Consider the following 26,166-nt stretch of genomic DNA (forward strand, 5'->3'; position numbering starts at 1 on the left):
GCTTATAGATGGAAAGCAAGCCTTGGTTCCACACAGGTAATGAATAGATTCACTGCAAAAAGCCCCATTGTGACGTCACAACCCCCCATTGTGACGTCACAACCCCTGTCACAGGAAGCGACAAATCCTGGGCTTTGCACCTACCTCATACAAATGGGTTTTTTTGTAAATCCTATACAAATATGTTTTGCTTTCATATATTTCCCATGTCTACATACCGGGTCTGTCTATTTATCAAAATAATACAAAAATGAGACCTGTCCATACACTGTATAGGCTGTGATAACATGTTTGTGGAAGTCACATGACCTCAAAATATTCTCTCACAGGGTAAAAGTCATTCACATAAGTATGGGTTCCATCTGTCTTAAGGGGAGGAGGGGCCATTTGCTATCTTTCCTGCAATCACTGATCACTAAGCTTCCTAATTCCACCTTAAAATAGGAGGAGCTACAACTATAAACATGTTTTTAATTTTATAAAAGACAGTCCCCATTTTCCCACATGAAGTGACCAAGAAGTCCCCCACAGAGGGGCCAGAAACAGAAATAAATCTGGCACCTGACTGATAGCATCACATTCCACTCATAGATACTTTACTTTTGGGCAGTTTAACACCGTTTGTCTCAATTTGTCTTAGCTGATATGTCATTAAGGGTTTAATTTGTGTGTCAGGGATCAAAACTGATTGTTTACAGGTTGTAGTGTTTGATATTTGGTTCCTTCTGTCTTAAGAAAGTAATTTCAGGTCTCACATAAGATTTCAGAAGAGAATGATGCATCTCATGATCTTGCTGATACAGATGAAAATAAAAAGTTATATTCAACTCAAACAAGTGTGAGGAAATGTCACATAATATTTCAGAAGAGAATGATGCATCTCATGATCTTGCTGATACAGCCTCTTCAGCATGGGTGGCCATTTGGTAAAATAATACAAAGTTGAAATAAAGGACAAACATACACAATAATGGTCAAATGTTACGAATAAGGAACAAGTAAAGTATGTTACAAGTAAAGGTCACTGTGTAAAAGGAAGGGCGCTTTATTTTCTCCCATACAATGTCTTCATGGAGGCACATCTATCTACTGAAATCTACACAAGCACTTCTGGCTTTGTGACATCACATAACATTTCAATAGAATGTTAAGACAACCCCTGTGGTGTTGTTGATAGAGTGTTTGGTTTGGTACCCTACCTGGCACTCTGCATTAAGAGGATAAAACAAGGACTAGTTAGCTCAATGTCAGTAAACTGTTTCTGAGTGGGGTAAAAACAAGGAATGCCAAGGACCCAAAATCTACCTCCCTTCAGAGTGTACCCGGGTAGATTCTGGGATCTCCCAGAATTTATCCCGGGGTAGATTTTTGGGACTTCCCAGAATCTACCCCCAGGGGAAATAATCTGGGAGTTCCCAGAATCTACCACAGGGTGTAATCTGGGAGCTCCTCCCAGAATCTACCCTGGGTTATAACTATAATCTAGGAGCTCCAAGAATCTACTGCAGCCCTGTTTGATTTAAGCATTTTTATTTCATGAATGTACTTGAAGTTTTCTTTTGGGGGATGCATCTAACTCAGTCTTGATCTCTCCTGGTCAATTGCTGTAACAACATTGTCATCTGATTAAGCTTACATAAATGCCTATTCAGTACACATCTTAGTAGTCTTAAAACATTCATATCCCCAAATCAACCCCCCTTTCCCAGAATCTACCCCCAGGGGGTATAATCTGGGAGTTGCCAAAATCTATCCCGGTTATAATTTGTTATCGAATCCAAAAATTCAAAATGTTGTTTTATACATGCAAAGAAGAAATAAATATTGTTTAAACTAATAAAAAAATATCTTACAAATCACATTGTCTTAAACTCATTGTAGTCATCATCAATTTGTAAGTTCGAAAGTTGGTGTTGAGAATTGTGTGAGGAAATGTCTTACACTTATTGAATAAGCTTTAATATGCTTTGTGAATAGACCTACCTACTTTTGATTGCATATAAAATCATTTTGAAACCAATTATAAGTATTCACTTGTGTCTGTAAGTACCTTTGTTTGGGGAGGCATGTATCACAGTATCAAGAATATATTCTGACTATAGAAGACATCACATTATCAAAACCATCTAATTATTTGTCCATTTACATTCTTATTCTTCTAAATATAGTCAGATGGATGTAATAAATTTCCCAAAGCAATTGTCATTGTCTTAGTCAGGGTTTTTATATTATTATCAATAACAAATAGAGAAAACTAACATAAAATATGAGAGCAATTTATTCTGAAAACCAATATCCATAGATTCCTTGAATTATTTCAGTGTCACTGGACATTTATTACAACGTCAAAGTGTTCATGGAGGTTGGTCAGATACACTGCACCAATGGACAGCTTCTCAAGCGTGAATGATGCTGGGTAGCATAGCCATTTCAGCTCCTTTCCATAATGGGTATAGACAACAATGTCAGTTTGCAGAAGAGAAGCAGTGGCCATAATCTCTGCATCCGTTGCCCAGACTCCATTTTCGGCCATTCTTGACGAATCTAAGTATTTCGTCACATTCTGCTGAAGGTAATTTTCTAGCTTTTCCCCTTTCTTACACATGTGTTGTACAACAGCATCTCTCAGGGGTAAGTGGAACGTCTCCTGACCAGTTAGGAAATAACTAATGGCACGGAAGAAGCAGTTTCCATCACCTTTGGTCTTGTGTTGTCTTTTTGGTGGCTCAAATTCTTTCTCTCTTCCAAAATAAACAGACTTAAATGAAGGTAAATGTAACTGTTTACAAAGTTCTCTTCTTCTCAGAATGGTCATTGGCTGGAAGCTGCAATGTGGCCTCTTGGGGGGGTTGCTGGTTGTGGTGCTGGGCTTCTTGGACTTGATGGGACTGGTACGGATGGTAGAACTCATAAACCTGGTGTGGTGTGGAACAGTAGGGCTGACAGAGCTTTTTGAACTGGTGTGGCTGGTGTGACAGCTAGGACTGGTTGAACTGGTAGTCTTGGTAGATCTGGTGGTAGGCCTGGTGCAGCTGGATCGACTAGTAGGACTGGTATGGTTGGTGGGGAAGACGTCATGTGGAGTGTGTATTTTCAAATTTGATCCATGGTATGTGTTGCAAAGCACTTGACCACTCTTCAAACTCTTCAACTTAACACGTCCCTTGCCAAACACTTGATGAACTCCAAATGGTCCAAGGAACCTTGGCTCAAGCTTAGCTCCAATTCTGTTGATTCGACATGAATTCTTCAGGTAGACTCTTGTCCCTAGCTCCAACTCATGATGACTGTTGTGTAGCTTGTCATGTTGTTCTTTCTGAATCTTCTTGGCCTTTGTAATATTGTTGCTGACTTTTGATGTGATGTTTTGTCGCAGGTTCTGCATGGCTTGGAGAAAATCATCACTGATCACATCTTCTTTTGGTGTTGGAGAATCCTTAATGTCCATCGGTAGTTTTGCCTTTCTGATGTACATGCATTCAAATGGTGTCATCTTGGTTGATGCATGTACAGATGTATGGTGGGCAAACAGAACTCCAGGTATAAAAACATCCCAGTTGTCTCCACGGTCGTTGACAAGCTTTGAGAGGGCATTCTTAAGGGTCCTGTTGTCTTGCTTTCGTTGTCCATTGGTCTTAGGATGGTATGTTGAACTGACTCTGTGCTCAGTTCCCAGCTTGGTCATAAGATTGTCAATTATAGTGTTGATGAATTCTCTACCTTGATCACTGATCAAAATGTCAAAGCAGCCAAGTCTGCACACGGTCTTGTACAGGAAGTCAGCCACAGAATCTGCAGACTTATCAGGATACGCATCTGCTTCAGTCCACTTGGAGAAGTGATCGGTGACAGCAACAATGTAGCGATTCCCTCGTTGTGTCATCTGAAATGGTCCCATCAAGTCTATACTGATCTGGCTCCAAACTTCTTCTGGCACAGGCATGGAGTGGAGTGGTGGGCCATCAGTTGTTATTTTGGGATTGAACTTCACACATGTCTCACAGGCCTTGCAATAGGACTCAATGTCTTTCTTCATTCCTGAAAAAGGGACACATATCTTATTCTCAGACAAAAATCAACAAATCTAAAATGATGCAAGAATATATGGTCACATGCACAATCTCACAAGCACACACAATAACATCTAAATCCAATTTAATTTATTCCATTTCAGCCAACCAGAACAGGTCTGTTTTGATTATGGGACCACCTCTGATACATAATTCAGGGTAGATTCTAGGTGGAGCTCTAGAAAATACTTGGGTTTAACTCAATCATATTTAGGATATATGGAATTCCGATGCATTTAAAAATATTGAAAAAAAAGGCTGACACATTTCTGAAAGTAATTACCTTTCCATTAATACTTTGCTGCAATTTTCTGATAGGTCCTCTCTGTAGCAAAGTGACCACAAGTGGTTGGGTTGTCATGACAGGCCTCCAGTACTCCCTTAAGTCTTTGCTGTGTAAGGGGGCACGGGTGGCCCAGTCGTCTAAGGCGCCGCGATTCGCTGTGCAGAGTTGCGTCCCTTGGTCACGCCGGAAACCTATGATTGTGGGTTCGAATCCCGGTTCGCCCCAATTATGTTTCTAGGTTTGTCAGCACCATACCCGTGCTCGTGGGTTTCACCGAAGTGGTAAACGTCTTAGACCTGCATCACTTCGGGCTTTCCCCCCACATTAAGCTGACACGCCGTGATATAACTGGAAAATTGTTAAAAGCGGCGTTAAACCCAACTCACTCACTCACTCACTTTGCTTTGGCAACATTTCCTTAGCGTGGTGGAACAAGGTTCCATTCTGTGCTGTGTAAGGCTTGGCAACTTGTCTGAACTTGGTATTGGTACGAAGATCACCCTTGAGCTTGTAGATCTCCTCTGGATAGCTGTGGTCAGATTTGGTCAGGTACCTCAAGACGTCGTCATAAACTTGATCATCCATAATTCAAAGTGGATAAAATCTGTACCTTTGCATTTATATATATACATGTGTATAACCTATTCAAATGAGTCACATTCTCATCTCACATGTGAGATTTCTTTAATTATGATTACTGGTGCTCCTACCTTTGTCTTCTCAATTTAAATAACAGGATATGCATGTTTTAAAACTAAATAGATGTGTACTAAAAAGGCATTTATGTTAACTTTATCAGATGACAATGTTGTTACAGCAATTGACCAGGAGAGATCAAGACTGAGTTTGATGCATCCCCCGAAAGAAAACTTCATGTACATTCATGAAATAAAAATGCTTAAATCAAACAGGGCTGCAGTAGATTCTTGGAGCTCCTAGATTATAAGTTATAACCCAGGGTAGATTCTGGGAGCTCCAAGATTATACCCCGTGGTAGATTCTTGGAACTCCCAGAGTATACCCCCGGGGGTAGATTCTGGGAAAGGGGGGTACTGTACTATGAAACAGAAAGTCTTAGCCTCTAGCTATATTAATAACAAAGTCATAAGCACTTCCGGTTTAATTACATCACTTCTATTTGTACAAAACACATGCAACCCGTGAAGATCCGGGGTAGAATAGATCTTCAGCAACCCATGCTTGCCGTAAAAGGCGACTATGCTTGTCGTAAAAGGCGACTAACAGGATCGGGTGGTCAGGCTCGCTGACTTGGTTGATGCATGTCATCGATCCCAATTGCGTGGATCGATGCTCATGATATTAATCACTGGATTGTCTGGTCCAGACTCGATTATTTAAAGACCGCCGTCATATAGCTGGAATATTGCTGAGTGCGGCGTTAAACAACAAACCAACCAACAAAACACATGTCCAATGCTGTAAAACTCCAAAAATGAAAATCCCATTCTTCTAGATATGCTTAAAACAAAGTCATGAGCATTTCAAAGACATCACTTCTGGTTTAGAAAACACATGAGCAGTACAGTACAAGTCTATCTCATATGATTGGAAAATGCACTGATTTTCATGAAATAATCTAAAATTACATGAAATTTGAACCATGTTTCATAATTTTACCTCCAGTGATCTAGACCTTGATGTAATTGAGACCTCACCATCGTGTAAACTTAGTAATCTTAAACACAAGGTTTATTTTTTTAACACTCAACCCTCACACTGAGTGACCTTTACATACAATGTCATCCAATCACATGTGAGAACATTACTCGTTGCAAGTTTAGCCAGTGTTGCAAATATAAAGTTTCCATATCATACTGCCAATCCTTTCTTAATGAAACTGGGGGCACAGGTAGCCCAGTTGTCTAAGGCGCCACAATTCACTGTGCCAAATTGTGTCCTATGGGCATGCCAGAAACCTGTGATTGAGGGTTGAAATCCTGGTTCGCCCCATATATGTTTCAAGGTTTATCAACGCGATACCTGTGCTTGAGGGTTTCACCAAAGTGGTAAACGTGCATCACTTCGGGCTTTCCTTCCACATCAAGCTCACATGCCATGGTAAAATTGGAATATTGTTCAAAAGGGCATCAAACCCAACTTACTCTAATCGAAAGTACAGTAGACTGTGTGTAATCCGACAAAAAGTTTTGATTCCAGGACTGCCCCCTGTTTTATCATATCAGTCATGAAACTCAAATCTGACATTTCCCCTCGGTCCCAAGCAGTGTCTGATTACACATGGTCTACTGTAATTGATACAACCATGAAAACTAATGAGTTAAATAATTAGAGAATCATAAATGTATGGAAAATAAAAAGATTTTGTCATGAATTAATCCAAAATTTTGTTAAATGTTTCTTGATTTGATCTTGACATTTGAACTTGATGGGCAAGTTTGGTAAGGTGAGCTGCAACAGGTGAACTAACACACACATGGTGAAACAATTATCAGTTCTATACACCAGAGAATTACTCAAAGTTTAGCACAATATATGGAACACTGCATTTACAGTAATTGCTTGGGGCTTGGTGTGAAATTGTGAAATTGTTTTAGATAATAAATTTTGACTTGGTGACTTGGACATGTGCCTTCTCAGACCACATGGCTTGAAATACCTGACCCCAGAGCATTTACCTCCCCTTGTTACATATATTGAAGGGTAAATTAAGACCAGTTAAAACAAATTTTTGAACTTTAAATGAAATGGGAATATTACAAAGTGCAAACTGAAAAGAAACAAAAAAAGAATATACCCTTTTATATTAGAAACTTAAAGGAAAACAGTTGACATTTTGACCACTACATCAGGTATGAAGTCTCTGACATTCATCATTGGCTCATTGTTGAGGAAAGAAATTGTGGTGGAGGAACTCAAATTCGAGAAAACACATCAATAATGATACATGCAAAAATAGTTTAGCAATGGGTTAAAATATTTATAATATGACCGCACAGCCATTATGGTGAAGCTAAGTGTGTGTGGAAGGTGCATGTCGAAGGAGAGGTTAATAATCTTAAAGATCATTACAGGTCATGTCAGAACGACCCTTCGTGAACATGAAATGATTAACAGGAATTCAACACAGCCAATCGAAAAGGAGCTTTCTCAAGCTATATGACACAAAGGTCAAACTGAACACTTCCATTTCAGAATATACTTTGAAAAGTTCTCAATCAAAATTTGAAAACTTAAAAAAAGAACATTCTGGAATGTCTAATAGTTGGCCATCAGAGTATGGCAGTACTTCCCTCAGACTATGCAAAGTCTCGCTGTTCAAATGTTTATCCTATTTCGACAGAATAAGTCATACTGCCTGTAACTGTAGTTCGGAATACTGCATGTTAACCCTTTCCATGATTTGACATGAGTCATCAGGAGATGACATCTCTGGCCATAAGTAAACAGAAGTTCCTGCAATATCAAATTCAAAAGTTCCATTCCATGTTTTCAAAATATTTGCAAACTGTATTTATACCAAAACAATTCTCAGAGCTCTAGATAAAGGCTGTATCAGCATATTCTTGCATAAAAATATGCACAATACGGTGGGAAATTATTTAGAAAAAGTATCAGTTTCGCATCACAGCATGTATGTACAGTCTAACAATCATAAATATACGTATTTCCCCCCCAAAATATATTCCGTTGTCAAGCAGCGTATTTTCTTCCCACTAAACAGCTGTGTAAACGGGATGCACATTATAGACACCATAAAGAGTTTTGATGTTTTTTCCCCAATGCAAAGATATTACTGTGAGCATGTAAAACAGGAAATACCATTTCAACAAATCTGTACTGAAGCACGCAAATTAATCAAGTAATTACACTGTCTGGGTACAAAAAGTGTTCATTGTATACTCACACGCAAAAGAAACGCAAGTCGAGTATGCAGTATACATGTTATTTATTTTCAACAGTAAAGACAAGAAATACTAATAGGCAAGATTGACAAAAAATTGACTGAAGACAGTTTAATGGATTGAAAGGCAGATGACATAATTGTTTTTTTCAAATGTTAAGGGCTTACACAGTTTCTTGTCAATACCCAAAATGTCAATCAATACCTGGTCATTAGCATTGATCACTGCCACACATCTCCTGTACGTTGAGTGGATCAGACGATTTGTGAAGGCCCTAGGGATCCTCCTGCACACATCCAGAGCAGCTGTGCGTAGTTCATCGGCAGTTGTAGGGACTGGGCGCACATTGTGCAGACGCCTTTGAACCTCATCCCACAAGTGTTCGATGGGGTTCAGATCAGGGCTGAGGGCTGGCCACGGTAGAACACAGATGTTGTGTTGTTGCAGAAAGGCCATGGTAGCTCTGGCAACATGGGGACGAGCGTTGTCCTGCTGGAAAATGTGTTGTTGATGTTGTGCAAAAAATGGAACAACATGGGGTCTGATCACTTGGTCGATATACCGCTGAGCAGTGATGCCGTGTCCCCGACCTTGACCAACATTCAGAAAGCACATGGGTCCCATGGATCAAAAATATTGATAACACCATCAGGCTTCACTACACGCTAAAACTCGTATCAATTTATGGTTCCGTGTTTGTTACCTATTTGCTTAAAACCCACTTGCGTTTCTTTTGCATGTGAGTATATATCTGGACTTATGTTTGTAACCTATTTTAATAATTTTATAAAAAAAAATCATTCAATATTGATAAAATCAATTTCAGCGAAATCTTGTGTAAAGGGATCGGTAGATATCACAACTCCTAGTAATTTACAGCAACCACAGCCTTGAAACGAACTTTAGATGACACAAAATTAGTTTACGACAAAATACACATAAATTGCTGCATATAAATCAATGCCAGGTAGAAATGGAAATACAATTTAAACGGTAAATCATCATGTCTAGTGATGTTTTATCTGAAAGTTCAAATTTATTTTCTCCAAGTTTGTTATCAACTGTTCGTTTACCTGAATTTGCTGAAGGGATATAATGTAAAAGTAAAACATTCTGCTCATAATACTCAATTTTACTTCCCAAAACATACTGACTACCCTACAGACATACATGTACAAAGAAAAAAGTATTTATTATTGTTTATTGACCTGTTTTCATGATAGTAACAATGCTGTGGTGCATAGATAAGGTGAAATACAAGATTAATCCATTAAATTCCATTCAGTACTCTAAGTGTACTCTTAAGTTTTGCCAGTACTCCTCTATTGCAATAATGAGTGAGTGAGTTAAAATTTACGTCACTTTGGCAATATTTCAGCCATATCGTGACCAGAACTTAGACATAACAAATATATTGATATTGGAATAAAAACCTGTCAGGAAGGACAGTAGAATAGTTAGAGTATCACAGTTTTGATTGTAAAACTAGTTGAGAACATTTAAAAGAATATATTTTCAATCAACAATACAATATAAAAATGGGCTTTAGATCACCAGCAACCAAAGTTCGGCCACCTTACTGGGGACCGTGGGGACTTACAATACTTCTGCTACCTGCACAGTTCCCCATCAGGATTTACACCATCCCTTCAGCTGCTGATGATGGTACACAATGAAGCCATTAGTTAAAATTAAACAAATAGACTATGTTTAAAACTGAGGTATTTATAAATGTTGTGGCCTTAAATATCCTCTCAGGGGGGACAACAATTTTACGCTACTTCAATCCCCTTTGAGGATGTTAACAACGCGTGTGGTCTGACGTTGATTAATGAATAATTTGCATACTTGTATATGCAAGGGGCCGACGTATGGTCCTCAGTAGGAAGTGGCAACTTGGAGACGATGGCTTGCGGTATATACAGTTTTACTTTATACATGTAGATATATACATATGAAACACACTATGTGCCAGGTCAGCACATAGTGGTAGTGGTTGTTGTCTGGGTGCCCCGGAGCACCCAGCGTAACCCTAGCTAGGCTAAGGGTAAGACCAGGGGTCCGGAAACCATCATATGCGCCGGACATGTCCGATTGGGAATCTCAAATGTCCGTTTTAAAATATCGCTTACCGGACATTTTAAAAAGTATTGTCCGGACATTCTTAAATTTTGACCGGACATGATCAACAGTTAGGACTGATTCTGTCTGCAGTTGCAACACAATGAAGATTAACTACACTGACAAGCTTTGTTTGTTTTGATTGCTGTAAATACATCGTACCTACATGATAGTCCAATCTGTCAATCACTGTAATAGGCAATAAACTGAGTTGACACTGATTAATCGAGGATTAATTACTGAGAACATCTTGTTAATTTGAGTGAAAGGTGTTTACAACTGTACATTAATACCTTGCATCATCGATGTACCTCATTATCCTCACAATGCTACGATACGTAACCTCAGACAAGAAGCGAAAGCGTGACGACAGCCAGTCGACCGATGCAGATCAGTCGGGCGGATCTGCCAAACAATGAGGATTTGCAGATTTTATTGTTTTCAGTAGCTAGTCGTATATTGAATCTTGATTGACCGCCATTTTGCTTTCTCGGACGATCGATATCCAATTTTTTTATGGTCAATAATTAAGTACAGATGAAAAAAGTATTCAAATAACTATTGCTATCAACGATATTTTAGTATTTGTGATTAAAATATCTGTCTTGTTTTTAAAAAAATCTTTAGTTTAAAAAAACCCCTTTTCCCGTGAGGTCACGTGATAACCAAATATGGGATAATAGTCTCGATCCAAATGTTACAACGCGTACACTTGAGCAGACTCATGAATATAACTCATGAATATTAATTAGACCGTTCACTACGTTAACAGATCGTTATGATAACAGAAACAAACGTATTTTTTCCATGTAAATCTAAAATGATATTATTTGTTATTAATTGTCCGGTAAATTAAACAATTTAAATTGAAACAATTCATAATTCATCATATTATGAATACGTAAACTTGTAATGTGTGTGAAAAGTCGTACTAAAATACGCTATTTGAAGGGGGCGTGGCCTAAATGCAAATGTCCGATTGGGATTTTAAATTTTCCGGACCCCTGGGTAAGACCTCTCTTTTTTTCTTCAATCTCTTTCTTACTTACTTACTTTGGAGATTTAACGTGCGCTTTCCGACTGATGCGTATTTCTTCAATCTCTCTGGACCAAGGCTTATATAGCCAAGGTCACCTGACATTTAGTAAGTAATAAATATAAATGTAAACAGTAATTCATCAGCAGGATGGCAGACGGTCGATGTACACAAAAATGGGGATTAACAATTAGGATTAGCATCTTATAAATAACAGCAATTAAGTGTTTCAAGGCATATAGATGTCATGGCTCCAGGGTAATGAGCCTTTGCAATTAAATGTTCTTCAGACAATGGGTGTTGTAAATCAGTCGCTATGACAATATAGCCACTAACTATCTAAGTAACAAATCATACATTACCAATATAAAATATAGCTATTTACATAATTCAAAATTTATCAAAAGTTCAATTTCCTTTTTAAAAAAACTATAATTAAATGAGAATTGAAAGTACATGCATTAAAAAGATCCTTAAATGAAGATGATTTGAAATAGTTTGATTGTGATTCTTTCATCACAAGGGACACAACATGGAGGATCCTCACCTTTCAATAAATATTCATTTGTATACCTGCTATGGCCTAACAGCATAGCCGTGTTAAGACCTCTTCAAGTCTGGACTGACAACCTAAGGAGGTGTAACCGATAGTTGGTTTAATTTGATGTTATTTATTGATACCTACCTGGGTGTCCCACTTGCATTAGATCTCAGATGTAACATCTGATCACATGTTTATAATCGCTGAATGGAATTTGAGGTGGTGTCACAGATTTGTTGAGTACCATTTAGGCTGCAGCATCGGCCATTGTGTTACCGATGATACCAACTTGACTGGGTAACCGACAAAATACGATGTCGCATTGGCCAGTTGCAAGAACATTTAATAATGCAATAATTTGAATTAAAAGTGGATGTTTACAAGACTGATTTTTAATTGCCTGAAGACAAGAAAGATAGTCTGAAAATATAATAAATTGCTTATGTTTGGATTGTTTACTTATGTAATCTAATTCTGTTAATATGACCTTGGATGGAACAGTTATCTGGAAGTCTTAAAGATATTGTCCAGGATCCAATTATGGTGGCGCTGACAACTCACCATCCTTAGATCTATCTGTATATATAAATTTATAAGTATCATATTTGTTTCTTAATTCATTATTTTCTTGTTGATAAATAAATTGATTTGTTTCAGATTTCTTTAATTTAGTTAATCCACCTCTGGCATTACCAATTGCCATGGCAGAGAAGACAAAAGTTCTGTGGGGGCTATATTTTCAAGATTTATTTTAGCAGCAGAAATATGAGGTTTTATTCTGATTCCAAGGGGTGGAATAAGAGATGATTTTTTATTGTAGAGTTCTTCAAAGAGGGGATTAAAAAACCCAAAGGCTGGATTGGAGTTTTTAGAATGCAATTTAGAAATGTACTGTAAAGATAACTTAATGCAACATTGTCTAAGTGATGGTTCATCAACTTCCAGATACAGGCTATGAATCTGAGACGTTCTAAAGGCTCCAAGGCAAAGCCTTAGGCCCTGATGATGAATGGAATCAAGTTTTTTCAAATTGCTTCTACATGCTCCAGCATAGGTAATGGAGCCGTAATCAAGTTTAGAGCGGATAAGCACTCGTACAGTTGGAGGAGAGTCTTCTGACCCCCTCCCGATTTTGAATTTGAAACTACTTTTAATAATCCAATGCTTTCAGACATTTAGTCTTTAAATAATTTATGTGTGGCAGAAAGATCATGTGCTGGTCAAAAATAATACCAAGAAACTAGGCCTCTTTTACATCTTTAGTAGGAGCACCATGCATCCAAAACTAAATCAGGGTCCTTATGCAGCTTATACTTTCTACCAAAATGAATGCAGTTTGCCTTGGCTTTTGAAAACTTGAAACCATTTTCAAGAGACCCATTTATAAATTTTATTTAAACATAATTTGAGTTGCCTTTCAACAGTATGCATATTTTTACCATGACAGGAAATGTTAAAGCCATCCACAAAAAGTGATCCGTCAATTGGATCAGATAAAACTATTTATCTTCATGCTGAATAATGTGACAGACAAAATACTGCCTTGTGGGACACCCTGATCTTGATTATAATGATCAGACAGGGTGGAACCCATGAGGACTTGAAATTGTCGGTCTGTTAAAAAGTGGGATGTGAACTGTGGCAAACAACCTTGCAATCCAAAATTATGTAAATCTTTTAAAATACCATGTTTCCATGTAGTGTCAGACGCTTTTTCGAGATCGAAAAAGATAGACACTTAATGTTGTTTGTTTATTATGGCATTTTTTACGAATGATTCTAGACGTACTAAATGATCGATAGTACTTCTGTTATTATGGAAACCACATTGTATATTTGTAATGAGATTATATTGGTTTCTGAGTACCAAACTAGTCAATTATTTATCATGCGTTCCATGGTTTTGCAAATGCAGTTTGTCAATGAAATTAGTCGATAAATTGATGGATCGGTGTGATAACGTCCTTGTTTAGGCACTTGAACAACAATGGCTTCACGCCAAGAAGGTGGAAATCGTCCTGACATCCAAATTTCATCGAAAATATTTAACAGTGATTGTAAACATGATTCTGGTAAGTGCTTCAGAAGTTGATAATGTATGTTATCAGCTCCTGTAGCAGTATCGTGAGCTTGTCTGAGGGCAGTATGTAGTTCATGAATAGAGAATATTTCATTGTAATCTTCCCCATTATCTGAATTAAAATTAATAGCTTTCTTTTCCTGCTGTTTTTGGTATTATTAGAATTGAGGTACATAATTGGATGAGGAAGAATGTTTAGCCAAAGTTTCACCCAGTTTATCAGCAATATCTGTTTTTTTCAGTTACTAATACAGTCCCATTTTGAAGATGGTGGATACCAGATTGAGATCCCTTACCTTTGATTTTTTTAATCATGTTCCATACCTTCGACATGGGCGTACATGAATTTATTTTTGAAACTTAAGCTTGCCAAGACATGTGTTTAATTTTGCTTAAACATATGCCATGCTTTAGCATTTACAATTTTGAATTTATCTAAATTATGTACCATAGGATGGTGACGGAAATACTTTTCAGCTTTCTTCTGTGCCTTCCTAGCTTGCTTGCAAGTGTCATTAAACCATGTTTACGGATGTGTGGTTTGGCAGAAGACTTCAGAATACATTCATCAGCAATTTTATTTAGTTCATCAGAAAATATTTGCATTGAATCAGGAAAATCAATAAAACGATCAGGATGTAACTTGTTTTTCCAAAGTAATTTGAACAAAGACGTGTTCAGACTTGATGATGGAGGAACATCAGATGGAGTTATGGTTTGAAGAATAGTAGGGAAATGGTCACTGCCACAGAGGTCGTCGTGGACTGACCAATCAAATTCATTTAGATGTTCAGAGTTGGTAAGTGATAGATCAAGAGATTAATATGTGTCTGTACCGGGAGTTATATTTAAAAATGCATAAGTCATTGTTCGAAATAAAGTCTTCTGATACCTTCCCTTTACTGTTTGTAGCAGTACTACTCCAAAGTGGATTATGCCCATTGAGATCTCCCATGATGATACAGGGCTTGGGGAGCAGGTCATATTGGGCTTGAAGATCAGTTATTTGAAGAGGGGAAGATGGAGGTACATATAGAGAACATAATGTGAAAACAAAGTTTAAAGTTAACCGAACAGCAACAGCTTGACGTGGCGTATTAAGAGGAACAAGGCTATGTATAATACCCTGCCTCACCACGACAGAAGAACCTCCAGTGACCTGGCTTCAGCAGCTGGAGGTGAATAGAAATGATATGAATCATACAGTCTGATGTCAATTAAATCAGTTTATTTCTTGTGCTATTAGGGGAACAACTAGTTGTGTGTAGTTGACAGTGAAGAGGACTTCTGTTGAAAATCTGAAGATTTAGTTGTGTCTGCAGCCAAAATACAGGATTTATGGCTATGATGTAATAGAGGTAGTATTCATAGAATTATTAACAATTATAACTATTGTTTGATTTTTGTTTAACAGCCAATAGTGTTGAAAATATTTCTTTCACCTCTTGTACTCTTTCTTAGGAACTCACACTTTTAGTCGATAATTAATGTGTTTGTCAATAATAGTTTGAGGCTGAATAAAACCTTCCAGCTAAGGAAAAACGATCCTGAAACATTAACAGACAAAAGTTTAGTATATTTATTGAAATACCAAAATAACAGAAAAGGCAATTTGGGGAATTTTATCATGACAATGTACATTTAACCAGTATTTGGAAATATGTCACCTTTGTCTTCCATACTTGTTTTCAAAGATCAAATGTATTTTAAGTTTTGTTTACTATTTTGATGCATCACAGCTGATTCCAGATGAGAACCTTTTAAACCAAATTATAAATCTATTCAACTCAATATAGTTAGTAGAATCAACCCTTTTGGTAAAGCCAAGAAGCATTGATGGAGTCTTGCTGCTAACACTTAATTGACATGGAGGATAGAGCATGCAGTGCCACCCTTAAAAGAGAATGAATGGAGCAAATTGTGCATTTAGTTATTGCACTATATTCAGATAGTTTGAAGATTTGCAACACATTGGGGCAGTAGTTGTCCACAATTGCTACAGTGGGGAGATAATTTAACTGAACATGGGGGATTACTACAGAGTACTTAAGTATAAATTTACTACTATAGTTGTTATCATACTCGACTAATACCTGAGTACCCAGCTAACTGTTGCTGTTCTGCTCACCATGCTTTTCAGTTTTGATGAACTAATTACAGAAAATGACTGCAATGACAGACGTGTTTAAGCTCATATTGGAATTGTGTCAGCCATTCAGTTCAGGTGAATAAAAAATCCATAACCTACCTGCATTGAGGCTAACTTTTCTTCAATCTTGTTCACACGTTTTTCTAGAGTTCCCTGATTGCTGTGCATGTCTGCTACCAAGTCCTGGATGTGTGTCTGTGTCTGAGTGATAAAAATTGATAAATTAGATGGCTGTAACTATATTCAGAAATTCAGAAAGCAGAGCCAGAGGATCTGTAACTCACTTGTACTGACCATATTATTCAGTCTCCACCTTTTGTCCAAATTAATCTTATAAACATTAAATCAAATGACAATTAGCCTTAAATTTATTTTTTCGACACAGAATTTAACGAAACAGATTTATTTCCAATGCATACAAAAAAAGAAACATTTCTTTCAACCTCAATGCCACAGCATAACCCAAAAGGTCTAGCTGTGCAGCTCATTAATTTTTCTGAAATATTCTGTTATAGGTCATACAAAGGTAAACAACAAGTAAAAGAAATAACAAACATTTCTACACAACAGACAGCTTCACAGCATATTCTTTTCATTCAACATTGGCACATACACAACTGGCTATATCGGAGGCCAAACTTAAAACATTCATCATGAATGCCATGACTCAACTGGCACCCATCATAGTATATGAATGTCAATGGTTGAAGTTGTAAGATATCACAATACAAAGCAAGATAGAACATGTGACGCTGTTGGTCAAAATCGATTGACATTGTTCTGATAAGTATTCAATAAGTAACCTGAAATTTGATAAGACAAATCCCTATATACCATAAGATTTTGATAAATATTCCAAAGAAAATTACACTGACCCCCAGACTTCCATCCCTTTGAAAATATCTAGCCAAAGTCAGCCGACTCCTCAATGATTCCTACACTATAAACCTACCAGTAACAACATGCCATATCACAAGACCACCTATCTGCTCATTTGGACCTGTACTCCACTTGAGTTATATCTCTGTAAATAATTACTTTTCATAAATAATCCCCTAATGTTTAATAGATATCAAATCAAGTATTTCCACAAAATGTCAGAATGAAAAAATACTGATCCAAGCATGCAAAAGCTGTTGATATGCACCATCTGGAAAATGGAATTTCCATTAAAAGGACGACAGTCTAATGCCAAGGTGAAATAAAACAGGTGCAGTAACCAGTAATTAAAATTATCTTATTAAACCTCTGGACGTGTCAAGTTTACAGTGACTTTGTTAAAGTGAACTAAGAAATAAATAATTATTTGCTGATTTTATAGAACATAAACCTTAATGTGGAGACAAACATCTATTCTGAGTATTAGCAATTTAAGATAACAAAGTACTAAGAAAATGGAGAATTTTATAATAGCAACAAAGTTGAATGTCATTTATCATGCCTTGATGAAATTTGAATCTTCTTGTAGCCCTTGTAGTTTTAAGTTTATAGTTTTTCATTCAATTTTCTAAGCCTTATGGTTCTTGAGAAAAAGAACTGAAAACTAGTGCCATGGGATTGAAGGTCCCATCAACAGTGCATGTACTCCGACTTAAAACAAAAAGGGAGATTTTGCTTCAAGAGATCGAAGCTGAAAAAGCAAAAATAAAAAAGGAACTAGAACAGGTTTTAGCATCAGTTCCAGCACAGTCTCCTTTCCCACATTTCCATTACTGCAAATTTACAAGGTATACTGGCACACAGTACGCCTACAGCCTATGCTATTATAGGCTCACATGTCCAATAAACTAACAAACCACTGATAATTTCACATTTCCTATGGAATAGCACTAATGATCAGGAGCAGTTTGAAATGGGAAATGGATCAATTTTGATAATTGGAGGGCGGAGAGAGAAGAGAGTAAGCATTGAACAGTTGGAATATGCTTCAATGAAAATTCTTACACACATGATGAATAATGTTGGAATTGTCAGTGAAGAAATTCAGGATATATTTCAAATATGGTTCTGATATTTTTCACCTTACTAGCAAAGTGTTCTTGCATATGCCAAAGAGTATAGGGAGAAGCAGTCTGAGGAGTGCTTCAAATGGGGCACAAATCGCTTAACCCTTCACGGCTTCAACCGAAGCCCCGCAAGTACGTTCAGACTTGTCCACCCAACCTGAACAATCAAATAGACTCAAGGACAAGGCCAACACCTGGTGCTACAGTTGCTCAGGGTCCTTTCCTACCAGATGGGAGACAGTAATGCCACCGATTCGACACGGAAGCATGGACAAGGCGCCACTTAGCACATTTGCACCATATGTTTTTTTTGCCACAAGAGACTCAAAGCCTGGTGGACCGACAGGATGAAAAAAACATGTCGCCAAATATGAACCTTTTCTCCTCCCCACCTTTAAGGGCTATGACAAAAAAGCAGTCAGGGGCAGAGATAGGAAGTGGAAGTCAACTGTTGATTGTACTGGAGAGATGTACCCATTGTCGAGGTTGAGAAGGATGCTTCTAACAAGGAGCCATTAACATTTGAAAAGCATATTCTCTCAGATGATTTTAATATGAACTATGACAGAGAGTGAGTTGGGTGTAACGCCGCTTTGAACATTATTGCTTTATGTGATACAGCCTGAAGTAATGCAGGTATCAGATGTTTACCACTTTGTTGAAACCAATGAGCACAAGTATGGTGCTGTCGAACCTCGAAACATAACCAGGATTCAAAACCACAATCATAGGTTTCTGGCGTGCCCAAGGGATGCAACTCTGCAAAGTGACTGAGCCACCAATGAAGTCTGATCAATGATCCAGAGCCAGGTGTGCATCATAGATGTACCTGGCTTGAAGTATGGCCCAACACAACTTCTGAGCAAAGCCAAAGATCCTGATGAGAAGATGGAAAGCTGAAGGAGAGATCAAGGGTAGAAGGATTGCAGAACCTCCAGAATCGCAGAATCAATTGGAAGTGTCATGTGCAAGCCTGCTGGAAGTCCATGGATATCACAGAGAATGTTATCAGCGTTTTACAGTGAACCTTGACTGCTTGAAACAACCTGAAACAGAATCTATGGAACTAGCTGGCTTCCTGTGAGCCCATCATCTTCCAACCTGACTGCATCTTTTGTAGGTCGGTGAATAACACATAAGATGACAAGCCAAATCCTGAGCATACATCCAAGCGTTGTCCCATGAAGCTTAGCCAAAAATGCAATATTGGGTATCCTACTCTGATACCATAAGAGTACATTTGTTCCAAATTTTGAAAATGATTTGCAACTGGTGACATCACTAGTGGGGCAGTTAAGGCTAAAATTGTGCACTTTGGGTTGAAAGCAGCAAACTTGGCACACTTATACATTGAACCATTCCGAAACATGTTGGATATGGATCCATCTCAGCAGAGCCCCCTGGTGGTAGAAAAGATGGCCGCCAACATGGCTGAACTCTCTAATGGTATCAATATATACTCACAATATCAAACTTATCTGATCCATTTATACATACATGTATATCCATAGTAATGCATGCGGAATGAATTGGAGCAGAGCTGTATATGATTCAAATATAGTTTGCAGTGCCCCCTGGTGGTAGAAAATCTGCCAGCATGGCTGAAATCTCTAATGATATCAATCTATACTCATCACAACATAGATATCTGGCCAATTTTATAAAATTATCATTGTAATGTATTTAGGAGTAATCACAACAATCCTGTATATAATTTAAACCTAGTGATGAAAGTCCAAGATTACCGCCAAAATGATTGAAATCTCTAATGACTTCAATCTATACTCATTTATCATAATTATCTGGTCAATTCATTCAATTTATCACAATATCTTTTTCAGGATCAATTGAAACAATGCTTTATACAATTCAAATCTGGTATGCAGCGCTCCCTGGTGATGACGAAAATCCAAGATGTTTCAGTTTTCAGAAATTGTCTATTTCTACAGCAGATATAGATATCATTTGATATCTTTGGGCTAAGGATAAGTTGATAAGTTTTGATGTGAAATGTGAGAAATGTTCTACCTAGTTTATTAGATCACCCCAAAAGACCTCATCTGGGAATGGATTCATATCTTATAACAGGAATGTATGTAAAAGTATTATTGACATTATTACCATGAACCTATGACATCAACTTACTTCCTACTTAAGTAGGACCATGAATATCGGATCAATGTATGTGTTTACGGTTCTATAATTCACTTACAGTGAACACTTTCCTTCAAAGTATCACATAGCACTGTACTAAAGTGTAAAGATTACAAAGGTTTGCAAGACTCCTTACAGGTGTAGTGTTAGTTTATAACACTTCTTTGTGCCTGATCAAGTGTTGGGTATCTATAAAATTACTGCATGTCCTCTCCCAACCCCTGACTACAACATTCTGTAGTGTGGGACCTTTTTCAAGCACCTGTCCCCATATATGCATTGGTGCTGTCTCAGAGCTGCCTCTTTGGGTTGAAATGTCAATTGTCTGAGATCTTCATGAACAGAGATTTTGCCTTTCATTGACCTTCCAAATAAATCAGTGAGAACGACAAACCGCTCAAGAATCTGCATTGTGTTGTCAGAGATATCTGCTGATGATGGGAAAGCATTGGTGACTTCAGGAAATAGGCATGAAAAAGTGACAATGTCTTTGAATTCCGTGGGCCTCTAGAAGAAAACTCTCGGCTGTTTCAGTCAATCCAACTGCACCTCCATCTCCATTCATACGGCTATTGAATTGTTCATGTGTCTGACCCAGCTTGTGCAACACAAGAGAATGTCTGTTTAGTCTTAAGTGTCACGATTCCTATGGAACAATATTCAAGGTACAGCGGTGCTCGTGCTCTACTGTAAGAGGGACATATCTGTGAAATGCAAGCCATTAATATGACAAGTGATGCTGCAAACTTTGGGAAATCTGCTTTTTGAATTACACCCACCAGGCACCATATGCAAAGTTTTTGTTCAAGAACAAGGGACCAGTAATGAAACGGGCTGAGCAGCTTACTTCATTGCACACCAGTTTCTGAAAGGATCTTCTGTGGTGGCTTCTGTTTCCTTATATCGCATATATGATATGTCTGATGTTGTAGTAAGATGGGAGGAATCAGCAGATCTGCCTGAGGCGATTCCAGCAGCACAGACTGCAGTTTTCCATCTACTTCTTTCGGGACAGTTTCTGAGAACCCTGAAAGCAACTATTTCAATATGCAAACCTACCAAACATGATAAGGAAATTCATCATATAATTTAGGACAGTTCCACTGGATTGATTTAGCAATTGTGTATAGTGGTTCATCTAAGGCAAGCAAATGCATCTAACCAGGATTCAAATGCTCTATACCCTTTTTTACCACATTAATTGAGGCACATAATTACCCATCTTGCTAAAAGAGAATGGGGGTACATTAGTATATACTTTGGGCTGTTTGGAAATGTTTTTCCTTGTTTGTGTGTTTTCTTCAGCCAAAAGAACAACATGTGATGTTCCTTCCTCTTCAGCTGTTGAATGCTGATGCAATAGTGAAATGTTGGTACCATAAAGTTGATATGTTGCTGTTGTAGAGCAGGGATTATGATAAATGTTATCTTTTGAGAATGTTGGTGGGTATACCACTCCTTCACCTTCATAAACACCACAAACTGTGCTATATCTGTTCAAATACACCATATTTTGATAATGTGTCAACAAGATCACTTTTTCTTGTTTAATACCAAGTAAACTGGGACTTGTATTTCTCGGTCTCATAAGTCAATTTTGAACTGGATGGGTGCTGAATTTTGTGTCGATTCACAAATTGAAACAAGTTATAAACCCACAAATCTGGACGTACAAAATACAGTGGTGATAGCAAAAGTTAGTGATAATAATACATATTCCCCCAGCAGCGACAGTGGTCAAGCTTCCGAGATGGGCTAGACAGGGAATCAGGGATGATGAATGATCCTCCCATGAAAGCTGGTTCCAAAGCTATGAAAATGCATAAGAGATACGCTCTTGTCCCCTTACATAGTGCCCTCACAACATCACTGTCCGCAGTTTACTGGACTGGAAGTTTATCACAACACTAGTGTCTAAATACAGTCAAGTCTCGTTAATCTGACAATCAGCTTTATCCAACACTAATGATGGAAGCCGATTAAATCAGTGCTATTTAGACCCATTAATCCTACAGTCTCGCATTCTGACACACCTAATTTGCAGCGAATTACCAAAATCACTCATTAATCAGTCTTGTTAATCCGACACAATGATCAGCCTACCCCATGGTCATCTGCCCGTGAGTACACAGCCAGTGTTTTGATGCGAGACGAGTCAGCTGGTAGCTGCATATTACAACGGCTGTAGAGATAAACTTGCTTTACAATAAACAATTAATGCTTTAAATAAAAAATACAAGTTCTCGCTATTGCCGAGGACATCCAATTACAGGTCGCGTCAGAACAACCTTCCATTCCAGACTATGCCTTTTAAAGTATTTTGACAGTATTTCATAGTCTGTAACAATTGTAACATAACAATATTAATATAACATTTTAATTTTTTTATCATGTATTTGTACCGTTATCTATCGTGTAATTGTCCGATTTTCGATCACGAATATTGATACTACTTAATTTCATTTATCCGACATACTCGTTAATCTGACATAATCATATGCACCCAGCCATGTTGGATGAACGGGACTTGACTGTATAGTAACTTCCTGACAACTGATCACTGTCTAAACACAATGCAACCAAATCTCAACAGAAACAATGTAACACAGTAACAGTCATTGTTAAACAATAAAATATACTGCCACATAACACTTTCCATCCACCAACACAACTCAACCAACAGGTATGATGACGGTCGTACCAGGGTATCGAGATCGAGGGATCTTGTGTTGAGATAAACCAAGTTTGCAGAGGATGGAGTTGAAGTACATGAGATCTTGGAGAGATGTCAATAACCCCAGACATGACATTCACCATAGTTGAGATCAAAAGGAATAATTGACAGCTTCTACTATCATCATTTGTAGTGTCACATAATAGTCCACCAGGGGTCCAAGAATACCCCTGTGCGCTGGATGGAACCTGGCCCCAATGTACTGTGAACACCGTGAATCTTGAACACCAGTTTGGTGATGAACACCTTGAAAGTCGAGTGTAGATCAAACTCCGTCTTCTTGGCCTTGTTATTGGTCAGCGCCTGATGTGGAATCATATTTCTGGTTACCATGTACCCACAGTGTCGTTGCTCTGTAACCCAGTCATACAGGATATCCTGTAGTTTATCGTATTGCAATATGGTAAACCGTCTTTTTAACATTACGAGTGACGTCTTTTCTTTTCTCCTATTTCAAACTTGTTTTTCACTGCAGTGACTCAAAGTGACTGAATAGGCCCAGATTTAAAGATTATTCATCTGAACATATGTAGTATTAAACATAAACTAGATATCCTTAAAGTTGAACTTATGAACAGATATAATTTGCGTATCTGAAACATGGTTACACACAGGTATACATGACAGCGAGATAATTATTCCTGGTTTCAAGATTCCATTTAGGAAAGACAGGTCATTGTGAGGGGGTGGTGTAGCTTTTTATGTTAGAGATATCTGTATGTCAAATATATGCATCAGCTTCTTATAGTTGGTCTAGAGACGATATGGGTACATGTTAAATGCAAAACTCATGCAGATAAGAACGAAGCGTATTGGGAACTAATTGATCAATCCACAGGGAACGCAGTGGATATGAATATATACACTGTATTTGCAAGAGATTTTAACAAAGACATACTTAAAAAAAATAATCCAAAAATTTGATATTTGCAAATGATTTTTGGACTTTCACAAATTATTAGAGAACCTACGAGGATCACCCAACATTCCAGTACCTGTACACTGATAGATTTACTTTTTGTGACAGACCTTGATAGTGTTCGGGACTCAAGTGTACTTGATCCAGTTTGTAGTGACCACTGTCCAGTTTTCGTAACCATAAAAGAAATAATCCCCAAATGTCATTCATTTAAACGAAAAGTAAATTATTATTCCATAGCAGATCTAGATGGTTTAAACACGACTTGTTGAATATTGATAGTGATTTATTATTCCCACCAGGAGATGTGAACACAATTACTGATGCACTTACATCTTGAATTATAAAAGGTTGTGACATTTGGGAAGCCATCACTTCATTCCAACAATCCTACATGCTAGATGCAGATATATTGGGGAGGTGGAAGGGACTACTGATATAATACAGTGATCGCTCGCTATTGCGCTCTTCGATAAAGCGCTACTTCGGTTATTACGCGCGGTAACGCATGGCTCCCAAAATTTATGTACACTTTTAATACTGAGAGTTTTACACAGACATGATTGTATTGTTGTTCGTTGTTTATTTGCACATAACGCTTCTCATTGCATAATCAACGGTTTATCGCTGAATGGAGTTCTAATAATCTGTTTGAAAACATCCGCGGCAGGTCCCGGAAATACGATTGTTCTACTAGTTAACTTTTCACACTATACATCCTTTGATCTTAGAAGCGCATGCATGCAATAAAAGAGAACCACAAGTGAAGTTTATATTCTTAATTAGTGGGCAATCCAATTTAAGGCTAAACTGTCACACACATGTAGTTGCTGTCACAACACGGCGGTCATTCATTTCGTAATCGCGCTTTCGTAACATCGCCTGTTTTTTCCCCGTAGTTATAACAAGCGATTTCATTGGATTAAAATTTGTTTCTAATGACGCTTTCTTGCCGAAATCTGCTACAAGTTTCGTGATTGGTCAATTTTGAGCACGTGACCTCAGGCAGCCAATCAAGCTGTGTTACAAAGCTCGTGTTTGATAAATTTCAGAAGTTAGCGAAAGATTTTTTGTTAAATCGTGTTATTCTGAACGTTTTAAGCAGGAAATCACGATATATATTAAAAATATGGAACTTCGTGAATGTATCGTGCTAGGTTACGAGCTGTGACAAAGATTTTCATGCATATATTTTTGCATTAAACGTTGTGTCCGAGCCGAGAATTCAAGGCGACGAAAGCCGAGATGTCATTTGACTTACATTACACGCGATCGCACGAAACGATGGAAATAATAACTTAGATGTAAGTTTGAATACTTTTAGATATATTTTTGTTGATTTTATTTATCACTTTGTATAATATATTTAAAGATTTGCTTAAAATAGTCTTTATTTTGCTCTTTGACAGGTTCGATGCGGACCCGTTGTCGAAATGTGTGTCCGAGAATTTTATTTTCAATAACATCGCGGGAAAAAGTGAATAATTTTTTAAATTATTGATAAAAAATGATAAATTAGAATGGAATACGTATTTCAGACATTGTGAAATATGACAGATTTAATAAATGAATGATATTACAGGTAGATCTAGGTCCATAAAAATATATACTATTTTGACGTGACGTGAGATAAACACATAGGCCTATTGATGATTTGAGATTTGCCGAGCGCGCTCCCCCGCCTCGGCTTCGGTTAAACGGCTCATCGTCTATAACGCCCACCAATTATTTGGACCCCATTGGTAGCGCAATAGCGAGCGATCACTGTAGTGGTAGTATTCTTAGAATTATACACAATAGTAACTATTGCTTGATAGTTCCTTTAAATGCATAACCTCTATTACATCACAGCCAGAATACACCAGAGGAAAGGGTCGGACCTGGCATCTAGTCTCCCACATAGGCAGATGGAGTTTTGCGCCTTCAAATTATTGCGAGTGGCTAACACTAGCCTTAAGTGCATCTGGAAAGTTTGGCGACACCCTTTTAAGATTACCAAATATCAAAGATACATTTGCACTGTTATTTTTTATAAGTAGGAAGCAGCATAATGACATGGCAACTCAGTGTCAGTTTTTTTAAAACCAGAGATGCATGTGCTATTGAAGACGTCAAGGGAGGTTCGAGAAATAGAGGTTATCACACGAGTGTGTTTGGGGATGGTAAATATCCTGCGAGCTAAACAC

General features: G+C 37.7%; 1 protein-coding gene across 5 annotated transcripts in view; it reads right to left on the bottom strand.

The window, feature by feature from the left end:
- The window catches only part of LOC124136479 (small conductance calcium-activated potassium channel protein-like), a 444,627-nt gene that overhangs the window by 9,261 nt on the left and 409,200 nt on the right, over positions 1–26,166 (bottom strand). For 4 of the 5 annotated variants that reach the window (XM_046502402.2, XM_046502399.2, XM_046502401.2 and 1 more), the window contains one exon: positions 16,267–16,368. The exons of the other annotated variant lie outside the window; for it this stretch is intronic. In XM_046502402.2, coding sequence (XP_046358358.1) covers positions 16,267–16,368 — 102 coding nt within the window. The remainder of the gene's footprint in view (positions 1–16,266; positions 16,369–26,166) is intronic. 5 annotated transcript variants of the gene reach the window in all.

This window comes from Haliotis rufescens, unplaced genomic scaffold (genome assembly GCF_023055435.1).
Source record: "Haliotis rufescens isolate VD_foot unplaced genomic scaffold, xgHalRufe1.0.p SCAF_1, whole genome shotgun sequence".
NCBI lineage: Eukaryota > Metazoa > Mollusca > Gastropoda > Lepetellida > Haliotidae > Haliotis > Haliotis rufescens.